The sequence below is a fragment of the Canis lupus genome, chromosome X, assembly GCF_011100685.1.
Source record: "Canis lupus familiaris isolate Mischka breed German Shepherd chromosome X, alternate assembly UU_Cfam_GSD_1.0, whole genome shotgun sequence".
NCBI classification, from domain to species: domain Eukaryota; kingdom Metazoa; phylum Chordata; class Mammalia; order Carnivora; family Canidae; genus Canis; species Canis lupus.
Genome location: NC_049260.1, coordinates 86,453,486 through 86,469,058, shown reverse-complemented (window position 1 = coordinate 86,469,058; position 15,573 = coordinate 86,453,486). Strand labels below are relative to the sequence as shown.

Below are 15,573 nucleotides of genomic sequence, written 5' to 3'. Positions count from 1 at the left end.
AAGCGGGAAGGCACAAATGTTATGGTTTCATGGCTTTGGAAATAATATGTTTAAATTAGACTAAAAAATAGTAAGGAAACTCAGGATTTGAGACAAATAAAGACCTGTAGGTGTGGCAGGATGACCCACACATAATGGGTTCTTCATTTGAGGCTCTCACTCTATTGTGGAAGCTCAGTTACACAGTCCTTTAATTTTCCTTTGATAAAGTATGGTATACCTAAGTTCTCCATTTTGGATGAATTCATTCCTGGAAACCAGTGGCTCATTGTAAATTAGATTAAATTTCTTTAACCAGAATAGAAAAGTGAAGTATGGGTTTTTAGTCCTTAGAAAGTTCCAGCAAGGGCACTGGGGTGGCTCAGTGGTTGAACATCTATCTGCCTTTGGCTTAGGTCATGATCCTGGGGTCCTGGGATCGAGTTTCTTATGGGCCTCCCTGCAGGAAGCCAGCTTCTCCCTCTGCCTATGTCTCTGCCTCTCTCTGTGTCTCTCATGAATGAATGAATGAATGAATGAATGAATCTTAAAAAAAGAAAGTTCCAAAATATTAAGTAATTCGTTAATCTTTAAAAAATAAAGTCCATGGGCAGCCCCGGTGGCCCAGCAGTTTAGCGCCGCCTTCGGCCAGGAATGTGATCCTGGAGACTCGAGATCGAGTCTCGCGTCGGGCTCACTGAGTGAAGCCTGCTTCTCCCTCTGCCTGTGTCTCTGCCGCTCTCTCTCTCTTTCTCTCTCTCTCTCTGTGCCTCTCATGAATAAATAAAATAAAATCTTAAAAAAATAAAAAGTACATATTTTATGATATGTATTCATGGGGAAAATGCAGGTGGATATATTTGCTAATATCTCATAGCTTTTGCAAATCTGCTTTTTTTTTAACTCTATAGGCTGTCCTTGACATTTGTAAAGGCACTTTCATTATTGCCCCAACTCCATGAAATATCGTTAGACTGTGTGACTTGACGCCAGGATCTGAGTTTCTGTGCCCAGCCCTCTCTGACTTGCCATGTGACCAAGGGTAAATGAATTAGCTGCTCTGAGCTTCAGTTACCCTTCTGGGAAGCAGGGATATTAATACTTCACAGAGGTGTTTAGGCATGCTTCATATTAGACACATGCTTCGAGGTCATTGGATGAAAGGTGTTTGCATGATGGCAGAACAGGTTTATTATAAGGTCCTGAGCAGGTGTTCACTTTTAATGAGTTTTTCTCTCTTATAGTATACAGTGCCCTTCAGTGCCCTATTGCCTTACTGACTATAACTGATCATCCAACATTGGTATTGCTGACACTCCTGGCTCCTAAAAAACAATTAAACATTTTCATTCTATGCGGTAAGTTGAAGTTCTAATAAGAGGACTCCAGCATCCTCCAGGATGATGAAAAATACATTCAAAAAGAGACATTAGTTGAAATGTGCCATAGAGATCAGTGAGTTCTTCAAAGCCCTTCCAAAAGATTAAAAAGAGTACAAATTTCTGCGTGTGTGTGTGTGTTTTAAGGGAGAAAGTTTTAGTAATATTTGCTTGTGACACATACTGATGATAGCCAGTAACTGAAACCCAGCCATTGTAGTGTTTTATACACAGCTGGTTTTTATTAATGATGGAATATTTATGCTTGCTGTACAATTCGTGGCTCATTTCCATTTGTATGTCAGAACTCAAATACCCCCCAAAGCAACATTAAGATAACATTAAATATACATGTGGCCAAGCTAGAAAGAATGGATTTTGGGGGGTCTCCCTTATTCTTACTGGTGTTGCTTCAGATTACCATAATTTGACCCCCCAACTTTAGGCATTGGTGCTGATTTTTTTCCTTTATATAACTCATAGCAAACTTCACATTTTGATCCTTTTGATATGGACAAATGATCTCCCCCCCCCCTTCATAATGCAGATGAAACTGATGTATGTGTTTTTTAAGAGCATATTTTCCCTGCACATGCTTCTCATTATCCGAGAGGCCTGGACTCAATCAGTAAAGGAGCAGAGAAACCACATAATTGAAAGGAGAATGACGGTGGTGCATACTTGGAATATTTGTGGGAAGGGGATTGCTGACATCAGAAAATGTAGTGGCCTGAGTGTTAACAGCATTGAAGAGAAATAAGCTTTCTATGTTTCTGTGCATTGAGAATTATTTTTAAGGGGATAAAAAAATGGGCCAGGTTTGACATCCTTTTATGAAGTTGCCCTGGAAACTTTGATGAAGGTTGTTATAGAATAGTTCAATCAAAACCTTCCCCATTAGGAAGCTAATTAGTACATCACTTACTCATTTTGGTTGTTTTCAAGGGGCAGGATTTGCATTGAATTAATGGCATTTCTTTCCATATGACAGCAAACTAAGATAAAAATCACAGATGGGAAAAATTATTTAGATAGTCTATTTTGAAGAAGTCTAATTTCCTCTTTATTACATTTAGGTTTTTGGTTCAGATTTTTGTTTCACTCTGTATGCAGTGGTCACATTTTAGTTTAGTAACCAGTTTCACTTTTTGGATCATGGGCTGTAAACCAAAGGTTATTAATTTGAGTTTTCCGTTTGAATTGGAGAAATACAATGAACGACAATAAGCCATTTTATTAAGGTAACATTTGCTTTTTTTTCTGCAATTAGTTTCTCTTTGCTCAGTGTGTGTGTGTGTGTGTGTGTGTGTGTGTGTGTGTGTGTCTTTGGGGGGGGGCGAATTGTTTTTTTAAAAGCAAACAATTTTTTCAGCTAAGAAAATTTGGATGACCCTCTCTATCCCTAAAGAGCATTCTGTCTGCCCCAGGCTCTCCATTAGGCTTTCATGAGGGCACTGTGATGACTTTTCTAACCTGGTACTTTTTGTGACCAGGCTAAGCAGTTATCTGTTGGCAGCCTGGAGGAGACTGGTCATGTTGGGAGCCGGAGTGCAGGATTCCTAGTGCGTTCGTTCTACTGTACTCTGTCTTTTTTAGGGGAATGAATACTTGGTGCATGAGATTTCAGGGCCATTTGTAATAAAATAAGAAGTACTCTGTAGCTAAATGCGTAATACGGGCCTGGTGTGGTCCTTTTCTCCAGAACTAGTAGAGAACAGTCATTCTGTACGTATATTCCCTGATGCTCTGCCTGCAGCATATGCCTACACTAGTTTCAGAGAGTGGGAAAGTTGGCTGGGTTATATGATTTGTACTTTAACTGACTTTACCCTAGGCTTTCCCGGGAAGGCAGAGTCTAGATTTAGTTTTTCAATGGCAACTCAGTCAAGACAGGTTCCCGGGGCTTGCAAGTCAGGGTGAGGAGGAGGGGCTGCCTTTGGGGAGTGACTCAGGCCCATTGGTATGAAGATATGAAACTCTGGCTCCCGTCCATGCACCTGCTGGATGCCACACCTGCAGTCAGCACCTGAGCCCCACTCCGACACAAAAACCAGGCTGAAGGCAGATGGGGCTCCCTTCAAAAGGGGTACAGCAGAACAGGGAACTCCCAATTACATTAGTGCAGCACTCCTGCCAATTATATTTAACTTTCCAGTGTGGATAAGGGAAAGTGTCTTAGGTATGTTCTTATAGGTGCAGCGCACTGGCTTGCTCAAGAGTCCCCAGAGAAATTCGCTTTCCTAACGAGTTTCTCTTGTGAACTGATCTCTCAAACACTGGAGAGTCAGGTCCATAGAGGTTTGTGTCTAGTAACCCAGCCCAGGGCAGGAAGTCACCAGACCTGGGTTGTGATCCTGGCCCCACCAGTAGGCCCAGTAGGCCGCAGTGAAACCTTGGTCAAATTAGTTATCATTAGCTACCTGATCTGGGCTTAAAGCTTCTCCAGTTGTAAAATGGAATCAATCACATCTGCCTTTATTTCCTCGCAGAGCGGCTGAGAAGGACAAATACCATAACAGAAGTGAAAGTGGTTTTCTCTCCTTAGAAGAAAAGCTGAGAAACTAAAGGTAACAGAATTATTGTTCTTGCTCTTGTAGGTCTTTCATTACTTGTCTTCTCTTTCTGTTGCCTCCAGCAAAGTCTTTGGGAAGTTGTGATTTACTCAATATGCAATATGCAGATCTTCTTGGATATTTCATGTACCAGTTATCGTTTTAGGTGTTGAAAAAGATACAGAAGAAAGTTATGCACCCAGCCAGTGACCTCTAAGATCTTATATTTCTAGCTCAATCTGATAGAGTGATTTCGGCCTGGGTATTTAGAAGCTTAGAAGACAAAATTAACTTCTTTTTCCTCTGTCTCTGTCTCTGTCTCTGTCTCTTTTACTCTCTCTGCATTGCAACCAGGGACTTCTGTCCCTGGGGCATGTATTGAATGTCTAGATTGAAGGTATGGGGGGGGCAGGTGGCAAAGCAATGGGGTAAATAAAGAAATTCCTCTCTCATTACCGCATTTGCAAAGTATCTGACCCTTGAATGATCATTTCTTTCAGGGGGTCCATCCTTAGCTTCATTCTTGGTTCTGTTCCGCTCCTGCCCTACAGGTCCTAGCCCACTCTTTGACCTTACCTGTTATCCATATGCTAACGACTCCCGAAGATCTATCTCAACCTATCTTTGGCCCCTCCCTTTCCAACTTCCCCAACATCAAGTCCATTATCAGATGTCTCCTATTCAGCTTGTTCATCTTTTCCTCTGGGAAGCTTTGCTCAGGCAGAGCAGAGTTTTTGGCAGGGTCCTCTGTGTTGCCAGCATGCTTCCCGTTGGATTGTGCCCCCTCTGCTTGACGGGGGAGCTTCTTGAGGACTGGACTCTGGTTTATTTCTCCTTTTTATCCACCCTAGGGCCTAGACAATGCCTGGCTACAGCAAATGATCAATAAATATTTGTGGAAATGACATTGTGTGTGTTATTGTACTGCATTTGAGATGGGTCCAAAGTCCAGTGGCAATACCACTGAGGGAGAGAGAATTAATTTTCCAGATTGAGCAGAGTTGGGGGTGGAGGGAAGATGGAGAAGGATTAGAGAAAAACCTTCATGGAGAAGGTGGAAAGTGTACCTGGCCTCTTCTGAGAGCTCTGACTAAGCAGCCCAGGAAAGAAATGTCTGTTGTGTCTGCTCTTGCTAAGACAGGGCATCTCTGGACTGTTGCCGTCTCCACTTAGGACTGGATGACTTTTATGGTTGGGTCTGCAAATAAACCTCTGTCTATAACACATTGACCATTTCAGACAGGTGCCACATAGTCATATAATATTAAACAGGGCTGACCTTAACAGTGACACCCTAACTGTGGCTGAAAATAGAGGTACACATACAGGCTCGTTGGTCATGTATGCTTAGTTCTATACAGAAAGATACCCTTGAAAATATATTGAAGATTGGCATCTGAAAACTAACAAATGTAATTCTCCGAATGTAGCAGGCTGGGTCACTAGAACTGAATGTCTTCAAACTGACTGTCAGATCTTTCCAAGGGCAAAAATGAAACATGATATAAGCCATTACAGGCCATGAACCTGTTCTCACCCACCTGATGCTTTTACTAATTAGCTTCTTGGCTGGGTGGCAATTTGGGGCAAGTGCATGCAAGCTGGATTCACAGGGGAGCCCACATTCCACTCTGCCATTTCGCAAGTCGCTGGGATACTACACTGCTTCTCTTGGCTTCTTTCCTTCCCAGGAGTCCTGGTCTGCCATGGTGAAAAAATGGGAGAGGAGAACTCTTCCTTAAATGAAGGAGAGGTTTCATGGGGCTTTGGTATTTTGCTATTCTTATTTTTTTTAGTGGGCTGTCTAAAAGCATTCATGCACCTTGACCCATTAATTTCACTTGTGGAATTCTATCATTAGATGATAACACTCCAGAATATTGAGAAAGGCTAAATCTTAAAGACGTTTTTGTAACATTGTTTAGACTAGGACAAAATTGAAAGCAATTTAAATGTCCTAATAATTGGAGAATGGGTAAGTGAATCTTGATACACTCCTGTCATGGATTATTACAGAATCATTGCAGTGCTTATTATGAAGTCTACACCACAGTCTATACCATGGGGAAAGTGAAATGTAGGATCCAAAATTATATGTACATTAATATGTCATGGCTTTGTAAAAACACAAATGCACACAGAAAAACCTGAAGGCAAGCTATTCTGTTTTGCTAACAATGCTTAGGTTGAGGTACTGAAATGGTGATTTTTCCCCTCTCCATTATGAATATTTGCATGTTGTGTTTATATTACTTGTAAAAATAGAAATAAAACAAAAGTGAGTAGTATAGCATTGAAGGTAGGAAAAATTGGTAAAGCAGGTGGCTTCTAGGTATATTTTTAAACTTTTCTCAGTTTATGCTCAGTCTGATTGCATGGAATGTGTATCCTTTTCCTGAGGCAAGGAGAAATAGGATGGGATGACATGCCCTGTTCCTCCCTTAGAATGGGTTGTGTGGAGGGAGGTGATGTGGTAGGGGCAACAGGATTCTTCTTGTTACTCAATATGTCACTGCTCTTGAACACTTCAGGGTTAATCACCTTTGTTGCCTATTAACATGTTCAAGTTAATTGCTTTAGAGTAAAGAAAAGTAAAACTGGGACCCAGTTGGCCACACCTTTGAGTTAACCATCTCAGAAACAGATACCTGACACTGATTGTCATGAGATTTGGAAATGCCAAGGCCTTGCTGTGGTTCAAAATAATCTTCCAACATAATCTAGATATAAGTAGAGCTAGAAGCAAAGAGGTGGGGCCGCCTCAAAGCCTTTTCTTAAGCCAGTGCTGGACTTACATAAGGTCAAATTCCAAGTTAGTATGATGTTGGCAAGACCCAGAACATGGCCATGGACACATTGATCTGTGGAGGTTCATGTTACTCTCCGACTCACCTGCAAATCTTGGCCTAAAAAGGAAAGATTTTGCAAGGTCCTTCTGCCATACTTGTAGCTACACACATCTCTCTGTCTCACTTCCTTAAATTTTTCCCCCTGCCGTTAACATTTGACTTCTGATGAAATTGGAAAATTGGTGGTAGCATTGAGCCAGGTTTATAGTCTCTCAAAACCAGAGTCAATTCAATCTCATAAATGTTGATTAAGCATCTTCTATGTACAAGCTAATATGCTAGATCATATCTTGTAGTGGAAGGACTGTTGCCCTGGGAGTCATAAAACCTGGCCCTGGCTCTGACCCCTGTTAAACTCTGGCACCTTCATATACAGACCACTAGATGGTCTTCTTAGAGTCTTTCTAGTTCTAGCTTTCGCTGACCTAAGAACCTCTGCACAAAGACTGAGTTGCGAGTAAAGGTTTTAAAGAAAACCTTAATTCATAAAATTGCTGTGGTCTTCTAGAAAAAAAAGGCCACTTTGAAATTATTATAATATTAATAGACTTTATTGAGCCTTCACTATGTTCCAGGCTCTGTGCTTAGCACTTTACATGGATTACCCCGCCCCCCGCAGTCTTTATAACAACACTATGAGGTATGAGCACCATTATCTCTATCCTGAAGATGATGAAGTGCAATTTGGGGAGGTGAAAAGAAATGTATGAGGTCAGCTAAAAAGCCATAGATCCAGGATTTGAACTTAAGCAGTGTGAATCTAGGCCCAGGCTCTTAACCATGGTGTTTATACTGTCTGCCTGTCACGCATAGAAAGGTTAGAGATAACCTGCAAAGGAATTACTATTTCTCACTTCCCAAAGGAAGTAAATTAGTATCCTGGGTCGCAAGACTGTTGGGCAGGGTGTTCTCTAGGACACTTTAGGCTGAAACATGGACTGACCTGAGAGGACATGAGAGAATTCAGAGGGCTGTTTTGCCTTTCTCTTTGTGTGTGAGTGTGTGAGTGTGTGTGTGTGTGTGTGTGTGTATTCACGAATGTATGCACATAGATATGTAGACATAGGGGAGACTTTGAACTGGTTCCTTTCCATTTAGCTGGAAGTAAAATTATATGGAACAGGGAAATTTAGCAGAGAAACGGGTGTCTTAGACTTAGGTTCTTCATCTTGGTTGGCAGAGTGAGGGTGGGAGGAAGAACAGGGAGAGGAGGTAGAAGGGATAAAAAGAAGATCTTATAGGGATATTTCAAAATTTATCTGAAGGCTAGGAACGTCGTCTGTCCTGGCCACCTTGTAATGTTGATTTTTCTGGGACACGGCTTGAGAAACATCTGGGCTCTCACTAACGTGTTTTGGTTCAACCTAAACTGGGCTTGATGGAGGTATCCTGGGAGAGGCCAATGACAGCAAATTTAGTAAGAATTTAGATTGGCCTTGCTGCCCTGTTGTTGTTACAGAAGAGTTGAATATATAGATTCAACTTGTATTTTTAAAGAGAGGACCATTGGAAATCCTTTTTTCCAGTATCAAATATCCTCAGGGACAGTCTGTTTGTCCAGGAGAAACAAGGTTATTTTATTGATTGAAGATGATGTCAGAACCCTGGCAGTGGCGTGATTAAAGCTGCAGGCAGATTGAAGGTTGCAGAGTTCATACTATTTTAGTTCTTGCGCATGAGACAAGGAATCCTTTCCCTTCTTTTCTCTAATAAATAAATGGAGTAGTGTTTTCCTTTGTATGTGACTCTTAACATGTAGGCAAATATAAGTTCTTGAAGAAAAAAAAATCTAAACGGGAGAGGAATCAGCAAAGGTTTTTTCTTAGGCTGATTTCTTTTCCTTTTTTAGACAGAAACAAAAAAGGCCAGGGGGTGGGATGGTGGGGAGAGACAATCTGTGTCCGGTTGACATAAAGTGATTTGGGTTTTGCAAAGGATATGGACAAGAGGGGACAGAATTAAGGGAAGAGAGTTAGATTTTGGACAAGTGAAGTTTTCTTTGTGAGAAGCTAGGTAAGAGGAGCAAGCCAGTCAAAATCAGCATGAAGAATCTAAATCATCCTGGAAAATAATTGTATGGTGCTGTCTTGCCAGGGGCTCAAGTTTAAAGGCCCCAGGCTGTTTTCTGCATGTTTCGGTTGGAAAAAAAAAAGACAACTGTTTTGTTCAGAATCACACAATAGAAACACGGTGGTTATTTACCACACTCTGTTAATAGTCCAGCTTTGATTCCAATTAGAAGTTGTTCCTCTACTTTGAAACTAGGAAAAGACACCCTAAAATAATTACCTTGCAGATTGGAGATGATTTTGCTTTTGATTGTGATTATATGTTGAGCCAAAACAAAATTGAAAGACAAATTTCCGTGTTTGCTCACTCTGTATCTCTTCACTTGATTTTTGGCAACGTTGCAAGGAAATAATGTTAAATTAATCACTGTGTGGTTTTGTGGATTTTTTTAAAACTTGGATGTTTTGGACAGGCTCCCAAAATACAGGGATGCTTGTGCACTTCCTTTGCATTGCCTTGCTCTTCAAATGGCATCTCTGATGTGGATTAAACCCTTTCTTTTAAGTGACATGAGTGAGTCATGACTAGGCTGGGACAGAAAACAGGAATGTGGATCATATGCATCTCACATAAACACGAACTCCTCAGTTTCATAACCATTTTGGTTGGGCCTGCAGGCCTTGTCAGAGGGTCAGCACAGTAATCAGAAATGAGGACTATCGTGGATCCATATCTTGTGGATGTTTGCATCTAGCCTTTACAACGTGAGTCCAGTAGTTTACTTTTGGGGAGATACTGGAGCAGTGGAAGTGCTGAGAAAGTGAGTGGAGACATCTTATCCTTGGAGAAGAGTTGCTGCTGTGTGTTGAGAAGAGCAATCACCTCTGCTGCTCCAGTGAGAACAGATGGGCCATCAATCCGATTGTAAGCTCCGTGAGGGCAGGCACATACGTGGTGTGTCTTCTGTATCCTTCCTTGTGTCTAGCTCGAGGCTGGCAAATGTCTGGAATAGCCAGTATGCAATAAATACTCAATGACTTGGTGGAAAAGCAGTTTGGATTTTCCTCTGTCCATCTGAGGCTGCAGCAGTTAAATCAGGTGCTTCACTGAGTATACTTAAAAAAAAAAACAAAAACCCCTGCCTTCTGATGACTGCCTTCCCTTCTGGGGTGTGGGGCAGTGAGACTCATCTGCCCTGATACTGATAGCAGTTTAAAAGTCACACCCTTCAGGCAACATTGATTATGTCTTTTGTCATCATCCACCATTCCAACTCAGAACAGAAGCAGCAGCCTTTGGGCGCTGTGAGGCGAGAACAGAGCAGTCCTTTCCAGTCTCAGACCTGAACATTTCCATCCTCTGGAGATTGGTAGTGAGATTTCTTTTTTGTCCTAACGGAAAGGGATTCTGTCACTCATATAAGAAGCAAACACACGGGAGAAGTCATTCCTTTGGAAGGACTGGTTTGGTTAACTGTGCTGGCCATTGGTGGCAAAATAGAAACGACGTTTTTATTTCTCCCTCCCTCCCCCTCCTGAACATTTCAGAGTGACCAGTGGTTGGACTCTTGGCGGCGCTTACCCTGAACCTGAGTGTTAGGGGAGAGGGAATCTGCCGTTGCGGTTTCTGGAGCTGCTCATAAGCAAGAATTCCCTATCCTGATCAAGGCTTTAAGCCTAAAAGAAAGCAGAAATAGGTATGGACCATCTGTGTGTGTGTGTGTGTATGTGTGCGTGCCTGCGTGCACACCTGTGCGTGCCCCTGTGCGTGCGCGTGAGCCTGTGTGCGTGCAGGGTGGGACGGGCGTGGAATGGGAGGGGGTGGTGGACTCTCAGGGTCTGGGGCCGCTCAATGTCTGGATTTCCCTGCCTTGTAGGATGAGTTTGCAAGTGATTTTGTTTTAACCATACATGTTCTTGTTTCCATTTTTTGAGAGAGGAAAGGTAGCTTGGTAGTCATCTTTCCAGTTTAAAGGTACCAAGAGAGATGTATATGTTATGCTTGTCAGCCTATCAGAAAATCCATGCAGTCTGACAACATGCATACAGTCTGACAGTTTAAACACAGGAGTCCCTGGGGATCCCTGGGTGGCTCAGCGGTTTGGTGCCTGCTTTCGGCCCAGGGCACGATCCTGGAGTCCCGGGATCAAGTCCCGCGTCGGGCTTCGGGCATGGAGCCCGCTTCTCCCTCCTCCTGTGTCTCTGCCTCTCTCTCAATCTCTGTGTCTATCATGAATAAATAAATAAATCTTTAAAAAAAATAAACACAGGAGTCCCAGATGGTCACTGGGAGGGAGGGAAAGGGCAGGCTGTTCAGGCCTTTGGTGCACCCTTCCCCAGAGAATATGATGAATGGGATTTTAAAAGGGTCTTTGGAAGGTTAACTGGGTTCAAACTGCTCTTTAGAACAATTGTATACCAGGTAGCAGTAATGATGCAAGAAGTGCAAAAAAAAAAAAAGAAGAGAAGATGACCTTTTTCTATCTACCATACACATCTTCTGGCCATTCCCTGCAAGACTAAAGGAAAGGGATCATGTTTCCAGAGAGATTGGAGGCTGTTTAATATCATAGAAATCAGAGCCTGGGAGCCAGGATTCCAGAGTTCTCATCTAAGAACCCGAGGCTGGTTAGGTTGACCTTTACTGTGACTTTTTCTGTGACATCATGCCCATTCTCCAACACTACTTAAGATCCTTAGAGTACAACTTTCATCACTGAACATGCGTATTGAATTGCAGTACTTCACATGACAGATTTTGTCCAAAGATTTTATGAGCCTCTGATGAATTTCTACGTACCGTACCATGCAGAGAGAGAGGGAGAGAGAGAGAGAGAGAAAGAGAGGTCACCTACTACTAGTTTCTCAGGTGGCAAAATAGAAGACAAGAAAAGAGGAATCCATTGCTTAGGTTTACCTGTAAATCCATTATCATGATTAGAACTTGAATCTTGAGTTGTCTTACTGCCAATACCTGTTTCACTCAATCCATATTTCTTCCTTAAGAAGAATTAGTGGTGGTGGTGGTGGTAGAGGGGGAGGGATATGATAATTGGACCCTTTCTAGAAGGATGACTTTTTTAGTGTTCAATTTCTAAATGCTGTCAGAGGCACACTTCACATGAAAGAGGGCTTCCCATTTAAGCTCCTCCTAGCCAAACAACAACAGCAAAAACCAAAAACCAAAAAACCTCAATGACTATTCCTGGATGGCTGAAAGAGAAACTTTGTCAATAGTAATTATCTCAAGCCCTTCTCTTATTAAGCCAAGGCGAATCCAAAATGGACAATACAGAAAGGATTTTTTTTTAAAGCTATGTTTCAGAGTTTTATGAGATCAGAGAAAACGAGTTGCATCAAGCTGGGATCATTTCTATATGGTGCAAGCGAAGCTCTCGTCACCTTGTATTTATTTTAGTTATTATTTGGCATTTTGTAGCTCCCTCCACATGATGACCTGCTTTACAGATCCTGCCTATACATTCTCCCTACTGGCCTGCCCCAAGTCCCACGGCCCATAAGAGTTGGACCTTTTATTTAAATAGAATACAGAGAGATGAACTTTCTGAGTAAGGACCTAGGAAAATTGCCCTCTCTGGTCACCCTCCCCGACTGCTCCAGGTCTCCCCAGTTCTCGTAGAAGTTAAGTCAAGATTGGATATTTAACTCATGCTAAAAGCAAAAAGAGGAAACAATGAGCTCTTATGCCCCTGAGTTCCTCATCATATCAATGGTAGAGCCAGGAGTCACCAACAATTAATCCATTAATTCTAGATTCAATTCTCTACTTTGTCTCTGGAGTGGAATCCTCACCCCCAAATACCCATTTTCTTCCCCTTTAGAGGAATGATTTATCCATCAACTGGGTGTTAAGCTTCCTGTTTCCCCTTCCCAGGTCAAGGGCAGCCCAGGTGCCCAATTTCTCTCTCTCTTCACAAGGCACCACCAGCAATAGAGATGAGAAATTCTGAAGAACAGCCAAGTGGAGGAACCACAGTGTTGCAGCGTCTGCTACAAGAGCAGCTTCGCTATGGCAATCCCAATGAGAATCGCAACCTGCTTGCCATACACCAGCAAGCCACAGGGAATGGCCCTCCTTTTCCCAGTAGCAGTGGGAACCCAGGCCCTCAGAATGATGTGTTGAGTCCCCAAGACCACCACCAACAGCTTGTGGCTCATGCTGCTCGACAAGAACCTCAGGGGCAGGAAATCCAGGCAGAAAACATCATCATGGAGAAGCAGCTTTCCCCTAGAATGCAGAATAATGAAGAACTCCCAACCTATGAAGAAGCCAAGGTCCAGTCCCAATACTTTCGGGGCCAACAGCATGCCAGTGTTGGAGCTGCCTTCTATGTCACCGGAGTGACCAACCAGAAGATGAGGACTGAGGGACGCCCATCAGTTCAGCGGCTCAATCCTGGGAAGATGCACCAGGATGAAGGACTCAGAGATCTTAAGCAAGGACATGTCCGCTCCTTGAGTGAACGACTAATGCAGATGTCATTGGCCACCAGTGGAGTTAAGGCCCATCCACCTGTTACCAGCGCTCCCCTCTCCCCACCACAACCCAGTGACCTCTACAAGACTCCCACAAGTTCCAGTGAATTCTACAAGGCCCAGGGGCCACCTCCCAGCCAGCATAGCCTGAAGGGCATGGAACATCGAGGCCCCCCACCAGAGTATCCCTTCAAGGGCATGCCACCCCAGTCTGTAGTGTGCAAGCCCCAAGAGGCAGGGCACTTCTATAGTGAGCATCGTCTGAACCAGCCAGGGAGAACAGAGGGGCAACTGATGAGGTATCAGCATCCCCCTGAGTATGGAGCAGCCAGGTAAGAGAGTTCCCTTTCTGTCATTTCCTGGCCTCATCCCCAACCAGCTTCTGCTGTGTGTTGGGAATCTTAAGGGAAGAAATGGGCAGGTGTTTGGTATAAGAAACTCTGCAGTGCATGGCTGGCCCCTGGCTTAGTAAATTTCCTGCGAATCTGAATTTCTAGCCCCTTCAGCCATAATTAGTGCTGTAGTAACATTCCCCTGACTTTGTAGGTTGAGCATGGCCCCAATTGCCTAGTGGATGAACAGGAACGCAAGTCTTGGTTTCTACAGCTATATGCTGTCCTATCTCCTGGGATTGTGAAGAAAGGGTCCGTGTTCCTCTTCTTGTGAGTTGTTAAGCCCTACCTTGAGGAGCAGAAGCAAATTATCTTGAACGTTAATCTGGAATATCGTATCCCTGTCAGTTATTCCCCTCCACAGAATGCTCATCACTTCTTTTTAGGAACGAATCATTCTGCAGAATTACTATGATTCTTTCGGACACTAAACCAACACCTAGATATTACTGTGGGGGGAGCCGGATATGTGCAGGTTCAGAATGTCACTTGCCTTGGACATCCTTGCAGTTCATGAACTCTGGGCTGCTCCGTCTTTCCTCCATAGAGCATTTGTTAGTTGCCTGCCATGTTTTTGGACAACTAAATTAAACTCCCATCATGTTACATAGAACTTTGGGTCAGATTCTAAGATGCAGAGAGAATAATATCCCCATGACTTCTTTGCTACTTGTCATTGGTTCAGGAGGACAATTTCATGTTATTCACTTATTCCTAAATGTACTTCTGCAGGATTTGGAGGCCCATTGTCCCAGTGCTGTATCGACCAGACCTTACGATTCCATGATTCTGTTTGTTGTTCCTGTTGTTACTGTTGGGGCCATGTCTCTGATCGGTAGTCATTCAGCATATGGGGCAGAGGAAAGGATTCCACTGTGGCCAACAACGGTGACAGTTTTATGTGGTATTCCTGTCCTGTTACCTTGGGTAATTATGGATAACTGAGGTTTGAAGTCCCTGGACCTGGGTGGGTGGGGGTGCTTTTTCCAGATCAGGCCTGTGATCTCTCTGACATCTAACTCTTTGCCTCCTGTCTCTTCACTTATTTGGGAAAGAACCGCTTGGCTTGAAATTCATTGAGTGACTCAGGAGAGAAGGCAGTCAGGGGGTGGGAGTAAGGTGAAGGTAAGGGAATAAGGGAATGCACCTTGGAATTTCCTGGTATTTCATCACCCCCCACCTCCCCACCCTCCCCACCCCTGTCCTGTTTTACAGCCAGAAGCAATTCACTTTGGGCTCCACCCATAACTTGTCCAGTTTAGGATTTTTTTTTCCCTCTTAACCAAGGTTGATTTCCTAACCTTTTTCAACCTCTTGTGTGCAGCTTTAAAGGGCAGGAGCCTAAGTTCTGATAAGTGGCTTAGAACAGGAAATGGGGCAATGGACAGGGCACTTCCGGTTTAAATGAGAGCGAGAACCTGATTCCCATCTGCCCAATGAAGCGGAAGACCGAGGGAGGGGTTGGTCATTTGGACTGCTTAGCTTAGTGGAAACCCATTCAAGCCAGCAAAATGTCAATGAAGCTGAGGATTTTTGTTTTACTCTTCCCATCAGCATGTAAGAGTCAGTGGGACTCTGTCCTTTATGTGGATGGGCTGACGTCTGTTGCCTTGTGGGAGGGGAGTATGTTGGCTGGGGTGTGGAGCAGAATCTGAAGCCCTGCTTAGCACAAGGCCCGCCTTCCCAGGAAAGCTATTTTCAGAACTCATTCACCAGTATTGTCTGTAATCTGAAATGACTCCCACAGTGTTTGAAGCTAGATGGAAAAGCCCTTTGATCTGCCTAAATAAATAATAAGGAGCCCACAGAGGGATTTTTTTTCTTGCCATACTGATTAAACCACCAGAGAAATTTAGCTGCATATAATTTACAGGAAGATACTTATAGTTTCTCCTCCCTCCTATATTATCTGTGGA

The 15,573-nt window shown here is 43.2% G+C and overlaps 1 protein-coding gene across 2 annotated transcripts in view; it reads left to right on the top strand.

Annotated features, from left to right (window-relative positions):
- AMOT (angiomotin) overlaps window positions 1-15,573 on the top strand; it is a 64,863-nt gene that overhangs the window by 5,058 nt on the left and 44,232 nt on the right. The window contains exons 2-4 of one of the 2 annotated variants that reach the window (XM_038588106.1): window positions 3,848-3,925; window positions 10,317-10,465; window positions 12,664-13,597. In XM_038588106.1, the coding sequence (XP_038444034.1) occupies window positions 12,726-13,597 (872 nt within the window). In that variant the 5' untranslated portion in view covers window positions 3,848-3,925; window positions 10,317-10,465; window positions 12,664-12,725. The remainder of the gene's footprint in view (window positions 1-3,847; window positions 3,926-10,316; window positions 10,466-12,663; window positions 13,598-15,573) is intronic. The other variant, XM_038588107.1, reaches the window with a different exon arrangement.